The sequence below is a fragment of the Sturnus vulgaris genome, chromosome 6, assembly GCF_052056855.1.
Source record: "Sturnus vulgaris isolate bStuVul1 chromosome 6, bStuVul1.hap1, whole genome shotgun sequence".
NCBI lineage: Eukaryota > Metazoa > Chordata > Aves > Passeriformes > Sturnidae > Sturnus > Sturnus vulgaris.
The window spans coordinates 7,981,705-8,009,408 of NC_142248.1; the positions used below are offsets into that span (position 1 = coordinate 7,981,705).

The 27,704-nt window shown below is 47.3% G+C and overlaps 1 protein-coding gene across 4 annotated transcripts in view; it reads left to right on the forward strand.

Moving 5' to 3' along the window:
- The first annotated feature begins 610 nt into the window (after positions 1 to 610).
- The window catches only part of CD82 (CD82 molecule), a 38,268-nt gene continuing 11,174 nt past the window's right edge, over positions 611 to 27,704 (forward strand). The window contains exons 1-3 of one of the 4 annotated variants that reach the window (XM_088166818.1): positions 611 to 632; positions 19,535 to 19,616; positions 24,598 to 24,670. In XM_088166818.1, the coding sequence (XP_088022944.1) occupies positions 19,554 to 19,616; positions 24,598 to 24,670 (136 nt within the window). In that variant the 5' untranslated portion in view covers positions 611 to 632; positions 19,535 to 19,553. Of the gene's footprint in view, positions 633 to 718; positions 927 to 1,100; positions 1,206 to 7,364; positions 7,599 to 19,534; positions 19,617 to 24,597; positions 24,671 to 27,704 lie in introns of those variants that run through there. The other 3 variants (XM_088166815.1, XM_014881940.2, XM_088166817.1) reach the window with 3 other exon arrangements.

Consider the following 27,704-nt stretch of genomic DNA (forward strand, 5'->3'; position numbering starts at 1 on the left):
ACTTTGTTAGGAGAGAATAAGGTGGCCATTGCACACCTGTTTCAGTACAAAAGCCAAACTGGTTTTTGCTGCCCCCTGGAATGAGGACTGGAACCTTGAGCTGCATGAATTGGCTGGTCCTCCTCCTGCCAAGACAGCAGAATACATGAAAGCGAGGAATGTTGCTCCTCAGAAGGGTGAGGGACCTGCTGATCTTCCTTCAGTTTAGGATTGGCTTGATGGGTTTGGTTTCAGTATCTCTGAAATGAGGATTTGCAGAGGATCACAGAGTTGTTACTGTTAGATTGCCTTATCACTTTTATTTTTATTTGCGTTCTGCAGTAGAGAAGAGGCAGGATCCCATTGGGCTAATTATGCCACGTGCCAAGAACAAAGAGCTGGTGGTTCGAGCTTGCTGCCTGCTGCGCAGAGCGGATACACTGCACAAAACAGAGAATCCCGTGGAAACAATGCAGTGGCACTGGTCAGCACAGCAAACAGCAGCCACAGCATGAGAACACCTCACCATCTTCACAGCGCTGGAGGCACTGGGGCAAACAAGAGCTGAGCGGGGTTTGGAGGGGGAACAATGTGCAGGTGGCGTTTACAGGATTCACTGGGGCAGCGAAATTGCCCACTGGAAAAATCTCTCGGTGGGTCATCGGGCTTGCTTTCACCGGGCAGGGTGCCACGGCGTGCGCCTCGCAGCACCAGACAAGCTGCGAGTGCCCTTAATCAGGAGGTTCAAGGGTTGTTTGTGTGTGCGCGCCTGTTGCACCGACTTGACGGGCCAGGCAGGGGGCTCGTGGGAGGAGACGGGCTCACGGCAAGTGCAGCGAGCAGGGCAAAGGGCCCCAGCGCACTGCTGGCCACCTGCCCGAGCGGAGCGGGGTGATTTGGTCTCAGCTGGAGAACAGCAGAAGGAGGCAGCGGCCGAGGCCTCACAGGTGGGCAGTGGAAAACGCGTGGCTCGGTGTGAAGAGCGAGCAGCACAGGCTGGGAGCAGCCAGTGCCGGAGCCCACGGGCACGGCGGGGCCCCGGCTCGGCTCCGGCTCTGCGCAGCGCTCGCCGGGGGCCGGGCACGGAAGGGAAGGGAAGGGCTGGGGGCGGTGGCCCGCCCTGGGGCCGCCTCAGCGCAGCCGCCGGCTCCGCCCCGGGGGCCACATCGGCGGAGGGGGGAGCGCTGTGCCGAGCTCAGCCGTGCGCAGCCCGCCGAGCGGAGCAGGTAGGGGAGCTGCTGCGGCCGCCCGCACCGGGCAGCGGGGCGGCACGGAACGGGGAGCGCGGCCGGGAGTCCTTCCACCGAGCCCGGACACACTGCTGCCCTCGGCCCGGGGGGCTCGGCGTGGCGGGACGGGGGCCGTGCCCGGCGGGGACTTCCCGGGGGTTTTCTGCGGCGTTCTCTGGTGGCCGGGGTGGGAGCCCCCACTGCGGTCCGGCAGCTCCCGACCGGGGCTGGCAGCCCCAGCGGGGTGTGCGGGGCGGGGGCGGCTTCTCGGGGTGCCAGTCCCCGCTGCTGGGCGCTCTCAGGTGTGCCCCTCCACACTGGAGTCGGGGGCTGAGCTGTGACCGCCTGGCGCAGGTGGTGTGTGACCTGAGACCGTGGCCAGGTACGGCAGGTGCGGTGGCCGCAGAGCGGGTCCTGCTGGCCCGGAGCCTTGCCGCTGTGCGGGGATACCGGCCGGGTGCCTCTGCTGATGAGGCTGGGCACACAGCTGGCTTCAGTCCGCTCCGTCTTGATTGATTTCCAAGATGTGGATTAGATGCCTCTCTAGCGATCTTACCTTATTACGGACAGAAATCTGGTGCTGGCCCAGCCTGCTGTGTCCCTTTGCCTCTCTTCATTTTAAGGTCCCTGTGAGGAGTAGTGCTTGCAGTTCAACAGCAGAATAGATGTTGTAAATGCGAATTGCATTTGCAATTTCGCTCGTAACCAATCTGTTGATAAGAGGGATAAGGGGATAGCAGCTTGTTGCACTCTAGGCGTGCTGATTCTGCCCCAGAGCATTAAAGCTGTGTATGCTTCCATGTAAAATGGGGTGTTTGGTACAAAAAAAAAAACAAACTACAAACCAAAAACCCAAACCCAACCGTCCTGACGTCTAAACGTTGGCTGCAGTAAACTGTAAAGTTAGTTTAGTATAAAGTGTATGAAGTGTTCCTATGTCTTGGACAAACTGTAGCATATTGTGTATAAGATGAGCGCTTGAAACTTACTAGCTATGCAAGGGAGGGAGAGTGTCCTATTGCCGTGCTCTCAGGGGTAGTGGCTGGGGAGAAGATCTGCTCTTGGAGCTGCTGTTGAGGGTAGAGGTTCACAGGGATGTAACACATCCTACCACTTGTGAGGCCTCTGTTAGCTTCTGACAACACCCTTGTGCTTCTGTGCAAGCGAGGGTGAACAGCTGGACAGTGCTGTCTTGAAATCTGCCATCAGTGATACTTCCTCTCCATTTTTTTTTTCCTTTCCCAGACATCTTGGGTTTAAGAAAAATCCCCTTCAAAGCCTGAGATGTGAACCTGCTGCTCTAAAGCTTGCTTACTGCATGAGAACAGTCAAGCAGAAGCCTGTGGCTAGGGTAATTTTGGTGGACCACAAGGTCAAAGCATAGAAACATTACCCTGAAAATCTAGGTGGAGGTGTCTAGTGAGGGGAGCAGTCTCAGTCGTGTGCTGCTGTATGCTGATGTCAAGCATATGACAAACTGTAAAAATGATAAATTGCCCAGCTCTTACTAAATACTTCATGAGCACTGAGTGGGAAGAAAGTGTTAATGAGGCAGAAGGGCACTGGGCGGTACAGTCAGTGGCCTGTTCTGCAGTGTCACTGCACAGCCATTGGAAGACCTGCCAGTGTTCCAGAGCAGAACCTCTTGCAACAGTGAGATGGTTTTTTAACATTTACATTTGGTTTTGGTCCTTTGACTGGAGCAGGAACTCCTAGAGGTGCAGCTGTGCTTCTTTACAAAAAACAAACAAACAAAAAACCCAAAAAACAAATCCATGTGTGCTTGCTTATGCTGGGCAGCCCGCACAGATGAGAAGAACCTTTGCAACTGCTCTGCAAGCCTATGTGTGGGTTTGGAGTGGCTGAAAGAAGTGAATAGCCTCTCCTCACTCCTAGCATTGTGTCATTTAACAGCCCTTTCAGAGAAGGATCTTGCTGCCAGAATATCTTTGCTCTTTGGACCTAAACCCCTCTTTGGCTGGGTTTCTCCATCCTTGTCAAGGGCTCTGGGTACCACTGAGATGACATTCTCATCCCTGTGCTGCAAGGCTGGGTGAAGTCTTGCAATGTTTGTTCAGCTTCTTACCTGTGTGAGACAGAAATAGAGCAAGATGCAAGCTGTGTGCCTGGAGAAAGCCCTCCCTGTTGGCAATCTCTGTCCTGCTGCATGGAAGCTCCTCCCTTAAGAGGATTTAGAGGCTTTAATGATGTGGCTCATCTGGACTCTCTTCATTACTGTTATTGTCTCTATTTTAGTTCTCGGGTGACAGGCAGGTGTAGTGTGACCTACAACTGTAAGCTGGTGCAGGAAATGCTCTAACGAGGCCTTCCCACAGCCCCGTGGAGGTTTTCTTGTCCCTGCTTTAAGCTCTTTGAAGTGCAAGGGGGGGATTTCACATGAAATTTCTCATCTGACTGTAACCAAGGAAAGATTTCAGCACTACTCTGTTGCTCCGTGTCCTGGTGTCACAGCTGTAAGGCAGTCAGGGTCTATCCAGTGCAGGTGTTCATCCAGTAGATGTTCAAGTCAGAGGGATGCAGGTGGGAGTTTTGCAGACCTCTGGTAACCACAGGCGTCAGGGCACTTTTCAAACCATGGCTGTGGTTCCTGGTGCCTGCTGGCATTGTTAGAGCAGGAAGCACACAGCACAGGTAAAAGGCATTGCCACAAAGATGTTTGGGCACTGATGGGATAGGGTCTGTTATGGGAATGCCAGGGGGATGCTCGGACTTGGATCGTGCCCTGTGCTATCTGAAGCAGTAATTATTGCTCCACTTTAATGGTGCCTGTGGCATGGCAGCCACGTTTTCCCCTGGTCTGGTTTCTCTTGGCTGGTGAGTGGGAGGTGCTAGAGGGGGTGGGTTTGTCGGGGCTCAGGCTCCGTTTGCGTAGCTTGGAAGGCTGGAGGAGGCAGCAATGTTTCCAGTGGGCCTGTGTAACAAGGGGTGATTGGAGCCACAGCCTTCTTGCACTTACTCCTCAGTTTCCATTGTGGAAAAACTTACACACACCAAAACTAACTTATTACTGCCAAGAATTATGGCATTCACCCTAGAGTGCCTGAACTTCACCTCTCTAAAACAGGAGCATGACATCTGTATCCCCTTCTCCTCCTTCCCTGCCTTCATTTGTCCCTGAACAGGGATCATGCCATCTGGATTCTGGAGTCCTTTTGGGCAGCAGAGGGGTAGCTGGGCCCAGTAGCCTGCCTGCTTCCATGTGGTTGCCAGCTTTAATGGGCAAAGAAATAAACTCTGTGCTTGCACTGATGCATCTGTTGGAGGAATATGGGATTGGAGCTTTCTGCAGGATACTGATTAAGCCCATACGTGTGAAGGGATGGCTGAGTGAGCCACCTTTCCTTTAGCAACTGTATAATGAGATGCAATCATTACCTAACCACCTCTGTCTCTTTTTGGCTCTTCTGTATTCTTAGAGGGAATGAAATGGAGGAAAGGCTAAAAATTACAGGCTCTCTTGGCATGGTGAAAGGAATAATACAGGAGGCACAGTCGGTGCCAGCAGTTCCTTGACAGCTGGTTGGCTGTGGCAGAGCCTGTTTGCTGAAAGCTCTCTGGGCTATCAGGGCTTGGAAACACTGAAGCAGTTAATGGCTGACTTCAGTCTAGATGGGGTGATAAGTGAAGCAAAGGAACTGCGTAGTGGAGATTGCTTAAATCACTTCTTGTGTGCACTGTGACATTCAGAGCTAGCTAATTTTCTGGAAGAAAGATGAGGCGTTACTGTGAGCAGCTCTGTGGAAGGGACTGCCTGGCTGATCACAGAAGAAAAAGGGAATAAAACAGTAGTCTGTGGGGATGGGAACAGGGATTGGAGACTGCCAACTTGGAACCCAAGCATGTGTCTTTTTGAACACCAGAGAGCCAGGGAAGCTGAGTGGTTTGTGGCTCATCCAAAGTAAATACAGAGGAGAAAGAGAAGGAGACTGGGGACAGGCTTAGTCCTGTGGGAAGAGGTGTGTGCACAGGCTGTCTGGCTGACTGCTCTAGTTCTTTGTCTCCTTGATGGAGCTTCAGAACTGGGACACCACCTACTGGGACACCACCATTTAAAGGCAAGTCAAACCACAGTCCAGTGTGTGTACCTAATTGCTGAAAGTTGCTGGTGTGGTCAGTGCCCTGTCTGTCTTTAAGGAGCTCAGAAGGACCAGAGGCAGGACCTTGCACATAAGTGAAGTACTGGTGGAATTTGTTAAGGATGCTGCTGGGCTGCTGATTTTAGTTGCTTTGCAGCACAGCCTTGAGGCAGGTGCGTCATAAAAGCACTTTACCATTTATTACAAAATTGTTACTGAGCTGTAAGCAGATTGCTGATCTCTTCCAGTATGATGATAATCCCATGGCCTTGTGTACTGGAGAAATGCTGGGATGAGCTGTATACATTAAGATATCCAGCAGCCTGTTGAAGTTATGTAATGGGGAGTTCTTTTTGTAGGCAGAACAAGTCTGCTTCAGTCTCTCATACAATAGCAAAAGAACAGAACTGAGCTGATCTTCCCACAGCTGGAGCTGGGAACTGCCCTTGGTCCCTCCTGCTCCCCATCCATTGCCAAGGAGGTAATTTGGGAGAGGAAAGGAATTACCTTAGGGGGGTTTGCACAGCAGGGACTGAACATGCTGGAAAGTGGCTTTACCTGTTGGGAATGAAGGAGGCTGTTTTACAGAGTTGTTCTGGAGAAGTGGTTACAGTCACTGAATCTGACCATATTCCTCTCCAGCACCTTGCTTTTGGTCTCTATGATCTGTGAGGTTTCTGTGTCCTCGCCAGCATGGGTTCAAGAGACTACACAGGAATTTGATGCTTTCAGTTCCTGCCTCTACAGGAGAGGCTTCATGCAGCACCTTGTCTGTCTAGTTTTAAAAGCAGCTTGCTCCAGGATGCAGGTTTTGCTCAGGCTGGTGCTCCAGACTGGCACAGATTCGAGTGAGCTGCCTCTGGGGTTTTGTGCATTGGGTTGCTGTGGGGCCATGACCTGATCTGTATTGGTGCAGAGCTTCTGGAACAGCATGCAGGGCAGGTGTGGAAAGGGCATCTTGGCACTTGACATGGACTGCAAAGGCTGCTACTGTCATCCCATAATATAAAAATATGCAAATCCTAAATGCCTGGAGTTGATATGTCTCCTGTGATAGATGGTTAGCAGTTTTGTTGGGAATCAATTATGAAGTCTAAATTAAATATATTATCTCTTCTACTGCACAGAATGCCTCAGTGCTCTAGTTAGACCTTTCCAGGGAAGTTTCTATACCTTTTGTGGCATTTCAGTTTCAAAGTGTTCTAGTAATAGAGAAAAAAGTATTTGTTTTGGGAGAGTCTTATTCCCTTCCTATATGATTTTTTTTTTTCTGATTTCTTCTTGATCATGCAAATGGCTTACTTAGCATTACTTGGAATGTGTGTGGAAAGAGATGTAAAAGAACTTTCAGTGGTAGCAATGTCAAAGGGTTTTTTGGACTTTGGTCCAAAAGCTAATATGCCTGCTTCTGAAAGTCACCATGCAGACTGCTCTGCTCCTCTCTTCTCTGCTTGTAATCAATTAATTTGTAGAGCATTCTTTGCATAAAAGGGTGCTGTTCTGACTGGGGTGGTAACAGGATACTGTCTCTAGGGCTGCATTGGTTCTGGGGCTGCTTTCATGTGATGCTGTGGCACAAAGCATCCTCTTGCCTGCTGTGGAACTGGTCATGTGTCTGTCGTGGACCGAAGTTGCTGGTGATGAGTCAGTCTTGAGTGGCTTTGCTGGAATTTCCTCAGCTTTCCAGTGTGCTTCCTTGGCCTCTTGTCCCCTCACTCTCTTTCTTCTGTGTCATGGAGCTAGGCCCCCTGTAAAACACAGAAGCAGGGCTTGGATTGAGGAGACAGACTGCTGACCTGCAGGTTAGCAAGGCTGTTTGCCCTCGCTGCTGCTTTGTATTTTGCACTGACCAAACAGATATGGCAACTATTCTGCAGCATCTATGCTGCACGATGGGAGAAATGGGGCTTAAAAGGCAGGCAGGAGTTCTAATTATGCTCACCTCTGAAGTCTTTTGTGGAGATAAAACTCCAGCTGACTAAATGTGCTTTCCCAACAGTCTGAGAAGCTGCTGGACTCTTCTTTGCATTCAGGTCCCTTTCTAATGCTGGCTTGCAGCTATGCACATGGAATAACTAAAGAGCACTCTGAGTTGTGCAGTAGATCTGCCTGTTCCCAAAGGAAGCTCTTTTAATTAGAGAAGACTTCTGCTCGGCAGCTGCTGTGTGGAACGGTGCTGGACCACAGCTGTGTGGAGAAGCCCTGGTGAGCCGTGTGAAACAAAGTAAAGGCACAGCCCTTCCTTCCCTGCTTCCCAAGGATCTGCTGCACTTCTCCGGGGGGAGAGCTGCAGGTACAAGAGAAAGTTCCTGCAGGCTGGTGGTGTGTGGGGGGGTGGAGCCCTGTGTGATGGATCAGCCTTGCAAGTGAGCCCCAGCCCCTCTGTGGGACTTGCTGCAGGGGTGGCTGCTGCCTGTGCACAGAGCTCAGCAGCTCCTTTGCACTGGGGTGAGAACGCCTTGTGCGAGTACAGCTGGAACTGGGGTGGTCCTGGCTGCTCCTGAGGGGTTGGAGGTGATGCCCAGAGCTCCTGGTGCTTCTCCTGCCTGATGTGAGAGGACCTGAAATGTCAGAGTTTCCTCTCACCCTTTCTCCCTGGGGGAGGTGGTGTGACTCACGGCTTCCTGGAATGAAACTGAGGTGACAAAAAGGCACTTGCCAAAACTTCATGGGAATTTTTTTATGTCAAAAACTGCATCAAACTGGCTGTTGCTTTGGCAGAAGAGACTATGTCAAGGAAGGGCTATTTTGAGGAATGGCAAGCTGCTTTAATTCCCAAGTCCAAGATTTCAAAGGCTTCTTTGATTTGATGCTGCAGTCCTGCTGGTGGCCTCAGAGCCTGAGTGTTTCTGCATTCATTACCAGTCCACCGTGTTGCAGCTTTGGAGGCTGTTGTGGCAGTGATTTAGACTTGATCCTATAGTAAAACACTAGGTTCTTGCTTTGTGTAGCTTCAGGCAGATAGGAAACCTCTTCCCATCGCAGCTGTCAGCCACCAGCGAGACCCACCGGTGTGTATACGAGTGGGTGGCCGTGCAGCTGTCCCACGGGAGCCCAAACAGTTGCTCCTTGTTTGCCCAGAGGAGAGACAGCCTTTGCCACAGGGTGTTTGCTGTCAGGAAGAGCAGCCTGTGCAGCCATGTGTGAGCTGAGCCAGGTCAGCAGCTGCGTTGCTGTGGTGCTGACTCTTGGTTATTCCTGTGCCCAGGACCTCAGTGGAGAGCCCTGGTGCCCTGTGATGGGTGGTTCTCCTGCTGGCAGCCTCCCATCAGAGGAGGAGCAGGCAATGGGGGCTTTGCTGGGCTTTTCAAGCTGCTGGATTAGCGAGGAGGGGTGGACTTTTATGCTGGGGACAGAGGGAGCCATGTGTGACACCCATAACCTGCCCAGGTAGCATGCGTGAGACCCCTTGCTGTAGTTTTAGGTGATTGCCGAGTTTGACTTGATTAAAAATTATGGTGCTGATGTGAAGTAAAACCAGGTAGTCTGCTGGGGGAAAGACAACAGAAGGAAGTAAGAAAAAACTGTCTGCAATCCTATTAAAAAGTAGTCTTAGTTTCAATCATGATTTACTGATAAAATATGGAACAGCCCTGCTTTTTTTTTTTCCCCTCCTGAAATGGGGGCATTTATGTCTGCACTGAGGCTCATTGGATTATTTGTAAATTAGTTATTCCAGGTTCTTTCTTACTTTAAAGTAAATACCCCTAAACTACTCTTTTCCATCTTATTCTTCTAGCATTCCTCCATCAAATAGTCTTCTGAAATATTAATGCTCTAAATATAGAAAAGGAGACCTTTTCAGGAAAGAAAAGGCCACCCAGCCTCTCTTGGTTCAGGTTCAGCTGAACCCATTTTCCAGACCACTGTGCGTCGGTCTGCAGACTCCAAGGAGGCCCCTCTTTTTCCCAAAACAGACCCAGCTTTTCAAAATCATGCTGTCTTTTTTAACTGCCAAATTCCTAGGGAACCTATCCCATATGTCTGTTCTTCTTGGCTTGAAACAATTCTGTCCAGAACCTACACATGTATTGCTTTGAAGGATTGATCAATTATTTTCTTTACTTGGGATGGTGTTGGGGGAGTGATCTTAATTGCAGGTGGCAGGTCTATCACTAATCAATGTTCTTGTATTGCTCCAATTAACTCTGCTGGGATTACCTGCATGCTAATGTAACAAACATCAGGGTAGCAAAACACCTCTGTGTATTGCAGCATGCCTTGGAGTTCAGGCCCATCCTCATAGAAAGGCAACTGAAAGTTTTTGGCTATCTCCTCCAGCTGGCTAAGTGTTTTCTAGAGGACCCCTTTGTTTCCCAGCCTCGTCTGCTGAGATTTCTTATTGTGGCATTTCACTTCCTAAAATGCTTAGACTGGGAACAAAGCAGCTTCGCTGCAGTTTCTGTAACAGCTCATGCTGTGTTATTCTTGCTCCTCACAGAGTTGCTCTTTACTGCTGGATAATGTTGCTTTCTTTTCCATTTTCTGTCTCCTGTCGGAAGGGCTTGGCATGAGGAGAGTGTTCTCTAAAGGTGAAAGGAAAAAGGGCTAGACAATGCTGCTGTACATCTGAGAGACTGTACAGCAGCCCCTGTTGGGACTGGCTGTTCCAGAGCAAGGTTTGTTTGAAATAGCTTCTGAGTTGCATCCTCAGAGTGATCAGGGCAGCAAGGGGTTTGCCTATTGTGGCCAAGTGCTGCCAGTTACAAATGTGAAACTGTTCGTATTATTTACCGTGATGTTGGAGAGGGAAAATGTGATTGAGGTGCATGTTTTTGAACAGCAGGAAATTACTAAAAATATCTGTGACTTAAAGTCTTGTACTTAGGACCCTTCTTGCCCTCTTGCCCTCTTGCCCTCTTTATGTCATCATTTTGGGAACAGGGGCTGCTTGAGACAGACTCCGTTCCTCAGGAGCTTTTTATAGTTCCGGCTTTCTCTTTTCATTTGTACCATTTGGTAGTGTCAGGTGGCATCTGTGGCATGAAACACAGGATGTTGTGAAATGTTCATTCTCAGACTGTCTGTGACAATGCTCCCCTCGTCAGCAGGGCACAGGGTCTCGTGTGACCCTGGGATGGGCTGGTGGGAAGTACAGCTTCTTCTGGGGCAGAGGCTGGGTCCGGGAGTAACCTTTGGTGGCAGTGTCCCTGCTGCCACAGAGTGTGAGCTTCTGTACCACTGGGTTTGGAGACCCCCGGCTCGGCTGGCCCTGTCTGCTTGTAACAAATGGTTTGGCTGAGTTGCCTCCCCGGTATGCAAATCTGGGAGAGATCATAAAGTAGTTTGTGTGAGAATCTAGAAGGAGTCCTGTACTTCTGATTCCTGCACTGTCAGCCTGCTGCAGTGGGGGCCTTTAGATTAGAGGGCAAGGGGTTGGTAGGGCACACCTGGCTGAAGAGCAGAGATTGTTACAGCTGCTGATCTGTGCTCTTCTGCTCTAGAATCACATGTAGCTGTGCCAGTGTACTAGCAGGGGCACAATTGTCTATTTGGCAAAACCAAAGTTTCCTAAAATTACAAATAATAAAGGGACTGTTTCCAATAACAAGCCAAAAGATGTATCCCCTTGTGGCCTGATGCCCTTTCCTGTGCCAGTAGGACTTCTTTCCACTTGCCAGTCACGATGGGTTTGCAGTACTCTTCCATCTCTACTTCATCTGTGGGCTAAAGGGTTAAAGCCTTGGCTTCTTTAGATCAGTGCCTTGCTATCAGCAAAGGATCTGATACAAAGCATGTGATATGATTAAAGTAGACTAGTAACCTGTCTCTTCTGTTGTTCAAGGAAGATTACTTAATTCTAAAGCTTCACAGTAATTTGGAATAGCAAGCCAGAAGCCTCTTCTTTTTGCTTTGTGGTGGGATTTGGGGTTTAATCTGAGAAGGACAAGGGAGTGCTCATTGCCCTATGCCCTTCTGAATAGGCAATCTCTAGTGCTTTGATTTCTAGAAGTGTCTGGCTTCAGCTCTGAAATGAACTGCAGGAGAACCTGCAGGGAGTGGTGGGGTTACTGGGAGTGGTGCTGTGTAAGCTCAGCTTCCTTCCTATGCCAGTGCCCAGGATCTGCTCAGCCCCATCCACCTGTCTGTGGAGGTGTGTGGTCTGAAGACTGGATAAGCAGAGGGGAGGTGGAGAGAGAAGTTGTTTGTTTAAGTGCTGCACAGGTTGCTAAGCTGTGGAAAACTTCCTGCCTTTGAAGTAAAACTACTTTCTCTGCTAATTCCTGAAAAGAACCAAGAGTAGGAAACCTCATTTCTCAGGTCAAGCAGATGCTGTAACTTCTCAGAAACATGTTTGTCATGGGTGTGCTGAATCTAATCACCCACCAGTTATTTGCCCTAGTATCTGAGAAAATGGAAGTAACTGAAAACCAGTTTGTTTGGAAAGGGAACTTTAAAGTAGAAAGTCCTCGACCTTGACCTCTTGCATTTTATGGGAGGAGGAGGCAGGGAAGATAAAAATCAGTTATACTACCTGGCTCCTACCTAAGTCTCACAATCTCTGTTGCTGTTTAATAAAATAGAAAAAAAGGCTTTCTTCCTGCCTGGATTGTGGTAGCTTTTGGGTGCTCTGGCAGGGGGGAAAAAAGCTACTGAGTCTGAGGAAGGTGTCTCCAAGCCAAGTGGCAATGGGAGGGATGTTGTGCAACTCCTTGGAGGAGGTTTGTTGACCTCCGAGGCATTGTTTGCATGAGAAGGGAGGTAGGTGAGCCTGTCCTGTGCATGTGCTTTTACCTGGGATTTTCAAGCTGATGACTGGCACAGGGAAACACTTTGAAGCATTCCCTGGTCTTCAGACCCATGCTGGGGAGAAGCTTACCTGAGCACAAGCAGAATGCTGCCTGTCTGTGCTGGTCTCCCTGCTGCAGTTTGGAGTGCAGGTCCTGCTCGCAGGTTTTTGCTCCTCTCTGGGGAGGTGTGGGGCAGGCCAAAGCAGGGAGACTGCTTTTGACACACTGGTGCCACTGACAGATGTGGGAGCTGGTGGGCACATCCATTTCAGAGGTTAGGTTTGCAGCCTGGCAGCTCCAAGTGCAGAAAATAAAGCTGAGCTGGTCTCATTGTTGAAGCGATTAAAGAGCCAATGTAGTCAAGTGACAGAGTTGCCCAACCAGTTTTGTGAAAACTCTGCATTTTTACTGCATTGTTTGCTGGCTGCAGTCAGTGTGGAGACCTCTTTCTGGACCTGACCTGCAGAGTTTGTTGCACAACTGACATTCTAATACATGGTAATTAAAAAGAGAGTCCACTAAACTGTACTTTTGGCTGTTTCTTCTGTCTACTATTTTTGGTAAGTTGATTAATTTCTTCTACTTTTGTAGAGGGAGAGGAGAACCAAATTGCTTCTGGGACAGTTTATGGGGTCTGGGGTTGTTTTTTTCCTCCCATTTTTTGGCAGAGTTCTACCTCTGGTCTTGATGTATGGAAAGTTTTGCTTAAATCAGAGAAATGCTGTCCTGTGAATGCTGTCATGCTGTGCAGGCATGAGTGTGTAGGCTGAAAATAGCAAAGAACTTTCTCAATTTGCCAGTTGTAGGGACTGAAGACCTACTTAAATGTTGGCTTTCAAACTGAACCGTGAAGAGCAGATGTTCTCAAAACGTGTTACACTGCTTGTAAACATAGAGATAAAACCAGACGCTTCTAAAACCTCCGCTACTCCTTGATACTGAACTGTGGGCTTCGTTTCTTTTTAACGATATGATAGTGGTTTATAAACATCTGATCATTTCCCGTCAACCATCAGAAGCACATTTCTAAAATACGCATTTCCTTTTTACAAAATGCTCAACATGTGCTTGCTGTGATAAAACATACTGAAAAATCTGTGCCATCATAGGAAGTCCTACGGGTGTTTCCTAATCCAGTCTTGCTGGGGAATGAAGCTCCTAGTGAGATAATTCACACAACAGTATATTAGCTAGAGAAGTCAGTCAGAAAAGCTCAATGTCTTACCAGGAGCAAGTCTGCCTTTGCAGTGTGAGTTGACAAGTTCCCTCAGAAACTATTCCTGAGGAGTCTGTTCTTTCCAGTGGTATTTCTGCAGTACTTGCAGCCAGCTGTTGCCTTGCTCTAGTCTGTTCCCTTTGCCCCAGGAGTAGCATATGTGGAAGGACTGCATGCACATTTGAGTTTCTATCCTGCAGATGTTTTGCAGGTGCTGTTAGGGTCTCACTGTACATGTCTATGCTGGTAGTTCAACGTTTGCAGATAATTAAGTGTGATGCTGCAGTTTTCAGGCTGATATGGCTGTGCTGGTCTCTCTGTGCTTAGCCCTCAGACCATCTCCTCTACCCTTGAAGACAATTCCTTCTACTTAAGAAGACACTTTTTCTAGTAGTAGATGGAATAAGAGAGGGTCTGGTTTGTTCTGTTTTCAAAATTTGTAATATGCAGAAATACTTTTATAACTTGTACTGACACTTTCCTTCAAAAAGGAGCTGTAGCTCTATCACTGAGATACACACACATAAACATATAAAATACGTAATAGATATACTTCAATTTTTAAAATTCAGCTTCTTCCTCAATCCTTCCATTGTAACTTGTGATGAGATGCTATTTGGAAAATATCCATGACAAACATAATCTTGTTTACGTTTTCAAGGTCATTACACAGCTGGTATTATCTCAGTGAAGCTTAAAGGAAAGTTCAGTGAATTCAGACTTGGGTCATTCATCAGCTCTGTGGTTATTTGCTTGCCAGAGACAAGATGTACCTCCCAGGTGTACTGAAAGTCCAAGGCCTTTGTATATTAACGTCAAGGAGATGAACTCCTTAGGATATTCTTTGTATGTTAATGGGGCTGTAACTTACAGTCCCTGCCCTGAGGGCAGTGATGTACCTGGTTAACAGGAGACTTAGTAACTCTGTCATTGCTCATTAACTGGTATGGTTGTGTGAAGCTGTCCTGTCTCATCAGTCGTGATCAGGAGACTTTCTGATTGCCAAATGTCTGTTCTGCATGTGCATGGATGGAGAAGCAGCTGGACTTTGGGGTGCAAGGGCTCAGAATCCTGCAAAGAATAACCTGTTTCCTCCTCTGCCCCATGGCTTTCTGAGCTGCCCCTTCCCCAGTCTCTCCAACATGGAGATGTCTGCCCTGGAGCTGGAAAGTGGCCATTTAGTGAGCAACCCTAGTGTGCTAGCTTCTGTGGGTCTCTGTCCAGCTATATGTCTAATCTGGTTCTGGCTTCTGGATTGGGATAATACTGCAAAAAAAGTAACTACACTGGCCTTCAAAATGGCCTCAGCCGCATGCAGAAAGGATTTCTTGGTCAATTGTCTGCAAATGAAAACAGCTAACTTTGGCCAATGTTGTGGTGTGAGAAAGAAAGGACAGGGAGGTGAGATCAGATCAGGGACAGGTTTGGATATTTTCAGTGTCCAGCCTTGTAATATCTTGAGGGAAGTGACCTGTTGCAATGTGTAAGGCTTACCCGAGTGAGGAAGGTGGTTGCTTGTTGTGTCAAGAAGTGCCTGTAATGCTTGAGATCAGCTGAGGCTGCTTTGGAGGTTGCTTCAGTGGAGCAGCTGGACTTTCACCCAAAGATCCTCCCCTTCCACATCAGATGCAAGATGTGAAGGAGCATCAGAAGCCTTAGGATGTGTTGCAGAACCTTAGTTCGTGGTGCTGGCTGCTGCATCTCTGCATCTGTCAAACTGGGAGTTTCTCCTTGAGCAGGCAGGAGGGACGGCAGAACTGAGCCAGCACGCCGGCCTTACAGGGCATTCGAGGTGTTTGTGGGGTCGACGGAAATAGCAACTTGTGAAAGCCAGATCTGGTGCTGCTTTGACCTCATCCTAGCCTGGTAGAAGATGGTGGTAGCGTGTCCTGTCGGGTCTGCCTTTGTTTTACGTCCCCTGGTGTTAGAGCCTGAGAGGTGCTGGTGGGGAGCAAGTGCTACACAGAAACAGCCTGCAGCTTCTTTGTAACCAAGCATTTCCTGTCCTTAAGCTATAGGATGTGAAGAAGAGGGGACAGCATCCTCAGACTATGTAGGTACAGCCAAACGTGAACCCTCTTACCTGAGCTGGAATATTGGGACTGACTGTCAGAGCTCAGTGCTCTTGGGAACATGTGTGCTGTCCTTAAGGGATTTGCATAAACTTTGCACTCTTTAAAAATCTACTGAGACAGTGATTTCCACAGCTGTTCTGCTCTGGTTTGTTTTGTGGTTCTTCTTTTCTTTCATTGCCCTCGTAAATGAGCCCCTTATTTGTGCTGTACAGTAACTTGGCAGCTGAGGTGTTTCACCTGCCAGAGCTCATCAGGGAGAAACCTGTGGAGTGAGGGTGGTGCTGCAGAGGAGAGCTGAGCCTTTCCCAGCAGAGCTGCGTGGCCCAGGCATGTACAGCACTAGCCTGGGCCAGATATAAACTTCACTGAGCACCAAGCATGCAGTGCTTGCTGGGTGGAGGCAGTTCAGGATCTAATTGCATAGAGCAGAATTGCAATTAAAAATTAACTTAGCCTCTCTGCCCCTTGACTGATGTGGTTATAATGTCTGTGCATGAATTTTCCCCTTCCTGCCTCAGTGGCCAATGGTGGGGTCAGGAGGCAGAGGTATTCAGCTCTCCTCATATCACCTGTCCTTCTCTGGGGTCACCTTTACAGCAGTTTCACAGGCTCTTGTGACAAAAGTAAGTTGATCTCTGAGCTGTGATGTGGCTCCTCTGCAGTTGCTAACAAAGCAGGACTCTGCATCTCCTCAGGGACACATATCCTGGATTTTGTGTTCCTACTCCACATACAGGTCTTGCTGTCAGTGCTGTTGCTGGGAGAACCATGGGCCTGAGAGCTGGAGGTCATGGAGGGGACAGGGAGCTGTCCCCTGATGCCAGCCTAGCCTGTGAAGACCCGTTCCATTCCTTCCTGATAGGAAATCCCTGAGTTCTGGATCAACTGATGCCTTCCTGGAATTAGTTCTTGCTTCAGGTCCTGGGATTGAACGTGGGCTAAGAAACACCCTGGATCAACTTCACAGCAGCTGAAAAGGCTACGTTGGCAACCAAGTTTTTATGGCAGTAGTGCCTCAAAGCAATATGCTGCATAAATAATCCTACATATCTTTACAAGATGGAGAATGAGAGATTGGAAGAAATGCCATTCTGCAAGCTGATTGTGTCTTATGAAATCCTCTGCAGAGCTGGCATCAATCTGGAGAATGACAGGGAAAATTTGGATATGTACATACCAGATTGTTGAAAAGAGTGGGTCTTGCTGCTTGGGGATGAAAATTCAAATGGTCAAAGCAATAGGAGTGGAGAGAGAAAGGAAAAAACAAATGATTGTGGACAATTAGTGGAATTTGAAAGATGCAGAGTTCATGTATTAACCTCTGCATGCATTGCTGCAAGACATTAAGGCTCAAAACTTGACCAACTTCAGATGGCAAAGTTCAGCTTTTACTGCAGCACTAGCTATGGTACTAAAGTTGGCTTTTTGCTGCCAAGTGGAAATGTCTGGTTGTGATAACTCCAAGCTCATCCGCTTCCAAACCTGACCTATCTCAAATTTTGCTGAGCTTCTGCTTCTGCTGTATGACAGTGTTGCTAATCTTATGACTGTGCAATTTCAGAAGATGGAATTTTGAAGAGTTTCATTGATGTAGTGGACAAAAGTAAGTTAATTTGCAAAGAACGGAATGTTGGAAAATCTGTAATATTTCATTGGAGCTCTAAAGTATCTTAAAAGCTCAAAGCAAAGCCTTAAGACCCTTTTTCTCTTCTGACATGAAAACTGTACTTTGAATTACTTTATGGCTAGGAGCTATGAAAGAGGTACATTGCCCTGTGGCAAGAAGAGAATGGTGCATAGTGTTGTAATGCACAGTTGGGGTTTGTTTTGTTGTTTTGTTTTTTTAATAAACTTTGAAGATGCTATGTCTTTAACAAATAACTAGGAGTAGAAGAGCCCTGAAAGCAATATTTTACTCTAGTTACCTCAGGCATATCATCTTCCACAGTAAACTTGCTTTGCTGCTTAATTAGCAGAAATAACTTTATAAAGATCCTGACAGCTTTGCAAATCTGTTTTCCTGACAAATCAAAACAATGTGGGTAGAGTTTAAATAGGCAGCATATGGCTTTTAGTGCTAGGAAGCAAGTTAGCAAGTACTGGGACTTGCCCCTCCAGTTTGAAAATCAGAAGGGTTGCAATTGATCAGATGTCTTAAGGTAAGAAGTCCAGTGCATCGTGCAAGGAAGGTGTTACCTGGGTTAGTTCTTGGCTAGGTTAAAGAAGGGAAAAACATTTGTAACTCCCACAACAGAAATTCACTGTCGCCTAGGGATCTGGCTGTCTTTGCACTTTGGTTAGCCTGCCCGGCTCCAGTTTGTGATCCTCTTAAGAAGGGATGTGTTCATGAGGAAGCCAGGAAGCAAGCCAGCTGGATGGGAAAATTTACGTCTTAGTTATCCTCTCCAAATGCAGCCTTAGGTGCTGGTATCTTCCAGGACTAGTGGCCTGAGAGAACATTTCTCCCACAGAGGAAAGGAGGAATTTTGCTAACAAAGAGCTTTCATTTGCTTTTTCCTAGGTTGGTAGTGATACAGCTGTTGTGTAGTGCATCTGTGCTGGAACAGAATCAGCTCATGATAATGGCTGCACCCAGGGGCACTGAAAATGGGAATGCTGTGTGTTTGATATTTGGTGTACATATGGACCAGAAACTATCACAGGACCTACTTTTGGGTGCAATTGGCTTTATAGTCTCTGACCTGAGGGGTTAACTGAAGAAAAACAGAGGTGTTGCTAACCTGACTGTGCAGTAAGAGTTCTTTAGATGCAATGACTGCTATACAGATGAGATTTGAGATCAGTCTGTAGCACACTGGCTGACATTTTATATCTCTGCTGCTTCCCATCTCAATAACATCATGTTAGGTGCTGTGCAGTGATGGGCACAGTCTCTAGCCATGGAATTCCTTGAAATTAGAGCAGCAACTTGAGACACAGAGTTCAGACTTGTGCTGTTTCCTGCTAGTTTGAGGGTGACCATTGCTTGTTGGGAAGGCTAGCCAGTTGTAACAAGGCCCACATACCAGTTTAGCTCCAGAGTTAACCTAAATATTTAATAGGATTAAGCAAAAGCTTTTGGTTGCAACAAAAGAATGGACTGGTCTCCGGGGATCCTTGGTACACCCAGGCTGACAGCAGAGAACCTTGCTGATTTTGGTTTCTCTTGGGGCTGTTTCTTCCCAGGCCAGGTTGGTGACCCCAGCCTGGTGTTGCTGTTCCTCTGGCTGGTGATTCTTAAGGTGGAATGGTGTGTTTGGAGCAAAGAGCTTGGTAGAGCAAATTTTAAGAAACTTAAAAGTTCTCTGTTTTTTGAGTAGGAAACAACTGAGTCTGGGGCAGGAAGGAGAAGCAGGAAGGCTGACAGGACCACAGAATGGGTCAGATTGGAAGGGACCACAGTGGTCAGCTGATCCAACCTCCCTGTTCAAGCAGAGTCATCCAAGGGCATGTGACACAGGATTGCATCCAGATGGTTTTTGAATATCTCCAGTGAGGAGATTCCACACCCTCTCTGGGCAGCCTGCTCTGGTGTGTGGTCACATGCACAGCAAAGAAGTTCTTCATCATGTTCAGGTGGAACTTCTTGTGCATCGTTTTCTGCCCATTGCCTCTTGTTCTGGTGCTTGGCACCACCGAGCAGAGCCTGGCTCCATCCTCTGACCCCTTCCCTTCAGACACTGATAGACATTGATGAGCTCCCCTCTCAGTCATCTCTTCTCTTGGCTGAACAGGTCTTACTCTCACAGCCTGTCCTTATAAGAGAGATGCTCCAGCCTCCTAATAATCTCTGTTGCCTTTAATATAATCTCCATGCACCTCTTTTACTGCTGTCGGGGAATAGAAGTAACTTGCATCACTTTTCACCACCAGGAGCAGTAGCTAGGGTTGGTGTCTTGGTTGATGCTATCTTGCAAAGTCCATATAAATAGTGATAGAATTAGTAGTGTATTTGTGATTAAATCTCCTCTGTAACTGCTGGTAGCTCTGTGTCACTCTCCAGGAAATCTTGGCAGCAGTGTCTGTAGTGTGGTGCTGGTGTTTCACTGTCCTGAAAAGGCAACTCCAGTATTCTGTGCATGTGCTCTGAGGCCCACCAGATGATGCAGAGCTCTGCACAGGGTAAGGGTGTTGCTCTGACACTGCCCAGAGGTATTGTATGTTACAGTCTGTAACATAACTCATTGTCTGTCTGCTTTCCCCTTAGGTCCCGTAAGTGAAAGAAGATGGGGTCTGGCTGCCTAAAAGTCACCAAGTACTTCCTCTTCCTTTTCAATCTCCTGTTCCTTGTAAGTATTTTGAGCATCTGTGGAGTAAGGAGGAAGGCCTGGACCAAAGTTGGCTAGAAGATTTTTTTTCTGCATGTTGACCCAGTGTGTTCATTAAATAAATTGCCACCGTTTTGGAGTGAGGGAGGGGACCCCTGAATTTGGGGGATGTCAGAGCTGCTGTGTATCTCAGATATGCCAAGCAGCTCCACTCTCAGTAGCTACCTGCTGCCTCCAGTGCACACAACTCCATTCCTGCACTGGGAAGGGAAAGCAGGAGTTATGGGTTCTTTCTGGAACTACTTTCTCTGACACATCTGGAGCAGCAGCTGAACTGTCCCTGAGCAGCAAAGCTACAAAACCTGCCAAGTAATGGCAGTGCCCTCCTAAATAGGCCAGCCAGGCTTCAAAGAACAACTCTAATTTTGTTTGAGTCCCAACGGCTGGTTTTGATTTGTGACAAGATGAATTAGTCCAAGTCTGTTTGAAATGGAGTTGGGAGGTGGGGGAGACTGGGACAGGCTTGTCTGGGGAAATAAAACAGCCCACTGGGTGCAGTTATTTTCGAGTGTGAGGCTTAGCAAAAGATGAACTCCTTTTGGAACAGATTGGGTCTGGGAGGGCCACACACATTCTTGCATGCATCTTTCTAATGCCTAGCTATTGTGTTTCCTGTGGGCACTGATGGTACTGTTGGTGATGCCTTCTTGCAGTGGAATGGTGTAGTGGGGAAGTGCAAGGTTTTGGCTTTCCATGTCAGCAAGAAAATAGCCTGATATCATCATCCTTTTTGCAGTGTGTAAGGAAAAATAAGGGTCAGGCTGGGAGAGAAGGGAGGGGAGTGAATCATGATAAGGGGGGGCGCTGCTTTCTGGTCTCTGTCCCTGCACACAGCTTCACTCCTGCTTCCAGCATGACTGCACTGTGCTGGTAGCACACAGGATGAACTTGGGGCACATCTGGATCTGGTTTCCCTTGGCTTACTGTGCTCTTTTTGCTCTATGTTTACTTCCATCCTAAGAGATGTAAACTGCAGTCTAACGGTCCAAACTCAGGGGTGCTCAGAGCATCCATGGAGAAGGTTCTTGGAAGGGAGAGGACAGGTATTTCAAGTGCCACTAGGTCTTTCTGAGTATCATTTAGTCCACTTTAAAGATAGGAAAAGTCATCTGAAAGCCAGCCTAGCATATAGGAAAGAAAGAAGATGTTAGCCTGAAATACTAAGTACCTTGAAGTACCTTGCAACTCTGTAATTGTTTTTGCTGTATGCTGTCAATGGTCATTGCAGCATCTTTATTCCACGTTGCCTTTCTCTCCCTGCTCTGCTGAGGCAGACATGGTTGCAGGCAGCGTGTGGGGATCAATGTGCTTTCAGGAGGCAGAGTTGAACTGCATTGTTGGGCTGACCCACATCCACAATGCACTTTCCTGTATTTTGCAAGACCATGAGGATGGCAGGCACTGAATCCCTCTCTGGGTCCTGGAGAGGCTTGAGGGTGGCAAGTGATTGGAAGTAGCTGTTCTCTGTCTTGTCCACACCCTCTGGTGTAGCACCCAACCCCCCTTCTTGTGGAAAGCTGATTTGATTCACTGAGCTGGAGCTGGAGGGTAAGAACTTTAGGGTAGGATGTGTTGTGAGAAGGTCTGTGCTGACTAAAGGGAGAAGCTGCTTTAAATGAGCTCTTTAACCCTGCTGTGCAGCACAGGCATTGTCTTACCCTTGGACTGCTCTGTCAGAGTGAGGTCTCCAAAGCTACTATGTTCTAGCCAAGCTTAATACTTCTCTAGAGAAGATTTTGATATCTTGACTGAGGGCAGGCTTTTTGCATGTGCCAGATGTTGAGGAAGGTGGCATACATTACTCCCTCCCTCTAATACCTGAGGTGTTTTTCTGTTATTGTTCAAGGTCTGAATTGGGGAGGGTAGTTGGTGATTCTTGAACCTATGCAATGTGGTAGAGCTGTATTAATCCAGCAGAGAAACTACTTGTATTGAGTTGCTGTGAGCTGTCAGCACAGACAGGTTTTGAATGCCCTGTGCTGGTTTCCTGAAGCTGCTGAGCTTTGTGAGGAGAGTGCTTCAGCAAAGATGAGCACCAGTGCTGCTGGCAGGGCCCTGTGTCTGCTCTGGACCTTGAGCTGAGCCTATGTGATTGTACCCTGTGCAGGCCAGCCTTGCTGGCTGAAGTGTGTTCTTCAGCCTTGCTGATGATTGAAGCCTTTAGAGACATGCTGGTGACTCTTTTTAGAAGTTAGTCATTGAAACAGCACTTCTCTACAGCTCGAGGTCTGTGAGAAGGTCGCTTGCTATAGCTGAAGTAGTTCAGGGACTTAGTGATATTTTGCAGTCTTGGAGCTTTACTTCAGGGAAGGGTTTGACCTGCTTTGGTTAAAGGGAAGAAGGTTACTTGGACTGCCTGCCTGCTTGCTAGAAAAGATACCAGATAAGCTTGGAGTATAATCTTAGTGTCCTAATCAGAATTTACCACATCTACCTTCTTGGCTAGCAGACACGTGCTGCAGTCCATGCTTCTCCTTAAAGAGAAAACAGCTCCACAAGGCAAGTTTAGCAGTGTCTGGAAACTATTTGTTTGGAACATATAACTGTCTGTCCTGCTTCTAACCCTTCAGTAAATGCAGCAGAAGGCTGCACCTAAAGCAAAGCTTGAAGTTTTAGAGCTTTTATGATGTCCCCTTTGCCAACAGGTTCAGTGTTACATCACACAATCTGAGCGGGAAGGAAAGCAGAGCTGGGGGAGGAAAGCTGGGAACCCCCAGCTGCTCTTTCCAGCAAGATGAGTCAGCTCCATCACAGCTTAGTTTTTCCAAGCCCCTCTTGACTAGCTCTCTATGGGAAACTGCTGACCCTGTCTTGAGGGATCTGCATCCCTCTGGCTTGGGTGTAGAAGGAGATTTTGCTGAAACTGTGGGTGAAACCTCAAACCCCCAGGGAAGGAGGGGAGACATCTGTTCCCCACTCCAGGAGTTTACAGCAGTGGAGCAGAGGAATTAAACTCCATGGAAAGCAGATGTGATTTCTTCTATGGAGGGTCTGAAGCCAAGCCAGTGGCAGAAGCAGCCTTGCTATGCAATGCAAACTCCTGAAGATGCTGAGCAGAGAAGCTGTCTTGCTAGGAAGTAAATACTCTTGTTAATGGGACAGTGTTTTCTCCCTGCCTTCCCCTTGTAGTGTTTTCCACAGCAACTCCTGGCAAATGCACAAGTTGTGGACTGGAGCAAAGGACAGAGTGAAAACAGACCTTGGATAGTCTGAGCACCTCATAACAAATAACTTCCCAGGAACTCTGCTCAGCAGTACTTCTGTGTTTTGTCAGCCACAGCAAAACTTAGGTGACATTTCAGGGTCAGTGAACCAAAAGGCTGTCACATACAGCCCGGTTTGCATCTTTGTTAAGACAAATGTTTATTAAAACTATAGTTTAAGTGTGAGACTGCCTTAAACTGTCAATTCAACAGTTCTTCATACTACCATGTCTGAGAGGAATTTTTTAGGTGTCTCAGCTGTTGCATGTTCAAGGGGCCTTTTTTGCTTGATCAGCAGACTGAGCACTGTGAGTACAGCATGTTGGGACATAAGGCAAGGGGGAATTCTTTTTTTCTGGGATACAACAAGCTCCATGCTTTCTGAAGCTGAGTCAGTATGCTTCGTAGGTGGGAACTTGCTTGATGACTTTCTAATGCTGTCTCCAGAGCTAACTATATGATGCACCTTCTGCCAAGACAGGAAAGCTTGCAAGCAGCTTATTTCAGACTGTGGCTTTATCTTTGTTCAGAAAAGCTTCTTTGTATGAGCAGCTGAAGCCTAGTGTAAACTTTCAAAGTGTGGAGCCAATGTCCATACAGCCCTCTCTGCCAGCTTGCTTCGGGTGGTGGTTTGGCATTTTCTATGTCTCCCAAGTATTAAAACTCATTATCTAATGAAGCACAGAATTGCAATCTGTCTTTAGCCCTGTTAGTTTATTTCACTTCATCCTATCTTGAAATCCTGCTGATGTGAGAACAGCTGCTTGCAGTTCACTTGCAGTTCCTGTCCACTCCTTCAAAGCCTGTTTTGGACCTTTGCACAAATATTTTCCACTCCTAGTTGGCTGAACAGCACAAGTTTCAGCTTCTTATCAAACCTGAAGACTTGCTGATATGTGAAGGCTAAAACAGAACATGCTTCCTCCCACCTTTCAAAGTGAGATGGGAATATGTCTGCATTTCTTGGCTACTGAATTCAGTGTCTGGATTCAGCTGAGTCCTCACAGGGACGTATTGCTCTACTAATCCTTGCCCTACATAAGACTGTGTGGTGAGCAAGGCAGAGCCATGCCTAATGTTTCATTACTCTTGACTCTGTTGGGGCTCAGGTATTCTGCCATAAAGTAGGGGACAAGCCAAAATGCCCAAGCTTGGCTTTGGAAGGGGGCGAAGCACTTTGCTCGAGGGAACCTGCTGCTGGTTTTTTGTCTTTGTGGTTTGAGACCATAACATTGTAACAGAGCCTGACAAGCCAAAGATTTCCTGCCTGGAGAGGTTCCAGCTGCCAGATATCTAATCCTTTGTCAGCTATCTTCCAGCCTGGCCCTTAGAGTCATGGGTTTCTCTATTTAAAAAAAATATTTAAAATCATGTCCTTGGTTCTTCACAGAAGCAATGCACTTACCTTTCGCTTCTGACAAAAATATTCTAGCAGCAGGGTGTCTCTTCCTCAGACTGTTTTGAATGGTCCTCCTATACAACATTATGTGCTATTAAAATACTGTGTGAGAAACTGCCAAGCAGATCTTGGGGCTGCTGTGCAGTTGGCTGAGGCATTCTTCCTGGAGTTGTGCTAATCCTGTTTATCCTGGGAGGAGTACTGTAGGGGTGATGGGTGGGAACGGCAAAGGAATGATTGTTTTTAAACTGGAAGTATGGATAATAGTGACTGCCTCCTCTTATTTATCTAAGCTTATAACTTAAACAAAACCGTGTATGTTTTGTTCTTGCTCTTTCAGGTTCTGGGTGCTGTTATCCTGGGGTTTGGAATATGGATTCTGGCCGACAAAACCAGTTTCATTGCTGTTCTACGTAAGACTGTGTTTCTTTATCTTCCTTCTTTTTCTGAATTGACTCTGTTCTGGGGCTGTATTTGACCATGGTATAGTCTAGGAATAGCAATACTCTTGTGCACAGTCTGTGGCCTGAGCAGTAACATGGTGCTTAGCAAGATGGGATTGTTATCAGGGACACGGAGCAGCCCTGGAGACACAGCATTCCTCTTAGTCTTGTGGATTGAAACACCAGGGTCAGACTGAGTGAGACTACTGCCTCTTCAACCAACAATCCAAATATTTCATCTCAAACGCAGGGGCTAGTATTTCATCCTATTTTCACTGCATGCTCTGTTTTCACACTGGTTTCCTTATTGCCATCATGTGCAAAGGCCCCCAATGCCTCGATGTGGTTTTGCTGTGTGAGTCCTCCACTATTTTTTTTTTTTCTGTAATGATCTATTTCAACTTAAATGTTTAAAATGCCAGAGAAAGTGAGTACCCGGTTTTATTGATACTTTGTGTACATTGAAAGGAGATGGTATGTTTGTTCCTAAGCAGTAGAGGATGCAGATTTGAGGGGTGTGGGTTTGTGAAGTCCTTTGACTTCTAAAACATACCCTTGTATACAATTGATGAGATTTACCCTGAGCATCAAAGGTGTTCTGTATTGTGCGAGGGGCTTAGCTTCCTTTCCCTAAAATCCACCACAAACTTTGACTTGAGTCTTAACAGAGGGTCTGCTTTCTGCAAAAACCAAAAAACTGAGCTGGCTTAGCAGAGTCTGGCCTTCAGAGGATTGTAAGTAGATTTTCACCAAATTAGTATCTCAGCTCCATCTTTCACAAGCTCTGCTTCCTTTGAGCTTTTTCCTAGAAACACTTCAAACTTTTCTGCTTGGTGGCTCTGGTTATTTGTTGTCACTACCTCCAGAATTGCTGAGTTGGGCACCATCCTCAGACAGTGCAGGAGGGCTGCCTGGATATGGGGAATGAACACTAATGGCATTCATAGCCCTGTTCCCAGCTACACTGATTCTGCAAAGGGCTTTATCTCCCAAGTCCTGCTGAGCACTCTGGCCTGGTTTGAAAGGTGCTGGATGGAGAAGACATCCCTGCTAATACCACACATGCAGATACTGCTCCTTACTCTGCTTTTGTGCTATGGCATCTGGCTTGCTACTGCAGCACTAGAAGGTCAAGAAGCACAGCAAGGTGTGTTGGTTGTTGATGTGGGGGCATGAGCAAAAGCAATACATGCAGCCTAAAAGGAGCCTATCATGGCCTGGCTGTTTGCAGTACCCCTCACAGTCTGAGGTATGCTTACTACCAGTGGGTTAGCAGCTGATTCCCTCAGGTTGATGGGTGTTACAGCCACTTGTGGAGAGAGAAGTCCCTGAACTTGGCTCTGTTTCTTCCCATTTACTTGGAATCTCTACTAACAGAGCATTTAAGAGTTTAGTTTCCTTCCTGGAGATTTCCAGTATCAGCTCTCTCCCTGCCCCCTCACTTCCTTTCCCATGCCTTGCCCCTCTTTCCCTCTGCTTTAGTAACCTAGGCATCAGGGAGGGCACCCCAGCTGCTGCCAAAGGAGCCTGTTGTACTTGCTTGGCTGCCTGCCCAGCGCAGGGAAAAACACGGAGTGACGGCACACGAGCAGGAGTTGAATGTCCTCAGAGCCTTCCCTTGCAAGACAAGACTATTGCAGAGGAGAACTGCAAGTGTGGCTCCTGTCCCCTGACACTGTCACTACTCCAAGGGGCTTTTGAGCTGGAAGTACCTTTTTCTTTCTTCTAATGGGAATTTGATGAACTGCTTTCTAGCACTGTGGAGATGCTGCAGCCTGGCCACTTGAGCACTGACTTGCACGACAGCTGAGCTGAATTTGAGGGAGGGAATAGGGTAGATTTGTGAAGGCTACTCCTGTAAGGCTGCTGCTTCAGTAAATGCTTTGCAGTATCAGCACGTAACCCGCACAGCAAGAGTCACAGGACTGGTGAGGAAGCAGGATCCTGGGGTTCGTGGCAAATGTCCAGCCAGGGAGAGTCTGGCCTGGAAATTAATCAAGGCTGAAGTGACCTGTGTGGCAAATGGATCTGCTTCGCTCCTTGATAACTGTGCTCTTCTCTGTTCAGCATGTTTTAGGGAAAAAAGTTTGGAAGCTGGTGGCTTGTGCCAGGTATCAGAAGCAGGGGGAAGTATATATCAGGGGGAGAGTATCAGTGTGGGCTTGATTATCCTTCTTTAACATATTTCAGGAGGAGCTCAGAGGAAGTTTGCCTCCTGAGATTTCCTTACTTCAGGAAACTAAATGCTGAGCTCTAAAAATGTTCATTAATCACTGGACATCCAGAATTCCCCTATGCCCTGTCACTTGCAGATATAGGAATGTTTCTTAATGATAAATGAGGTTTCTAGTCATTGTTTCTAGCCAGAGTATCTCTTCAACTTATATGCTATAATGATTACTCTCTCCAATCCTAATCTGCAAGAAATAGTCAAATTTGTAAGAGTTTTTCTGCTGTTGCTTGCAGTACTAAATGCTGAGGGGAGAGGGCTGACATCACCAGCATGTCTGACATAATCTGACCTAAACTTGATTGAAAAACTGCTGAGCATTGAAAAACGCAGACATTGGAAACAACAGCCGGGGATATCTAGGAGGATTTGTAAAAGGAGCTAATTTGGGTATTATATCTGTTTTGATCCTGGAATAGCATCTGTTTGCAGGGTGTTGTGCACAGGTGCTGCAGCAGCCTGTGGTGAGTGCCTGGCCACAAGCCATTCAGCCCAGGCTTGCTAAGTAACCTGTCACATCATCTGTGCTCAACACTAGCTGTAGCTGGTTCCGTGCTCTGCTCCACAGAGTCAGTTTGTCCCAGTGTTGACTGGAAGTGGATAAGTGAAAACAGAATGTCTACAAAAGAAATAATGCATTGAAGTGAAAAGGCTATCCAAAAAGGGGGTTTAGGACTTGGAAGAAAGCTTCCCTAAAGATAACAAAGGGAATGGAAGCAAATAGACAGCAGTCATGGAGTAGGTCATCTTTTATATTACTGTTACTTGAAGTAC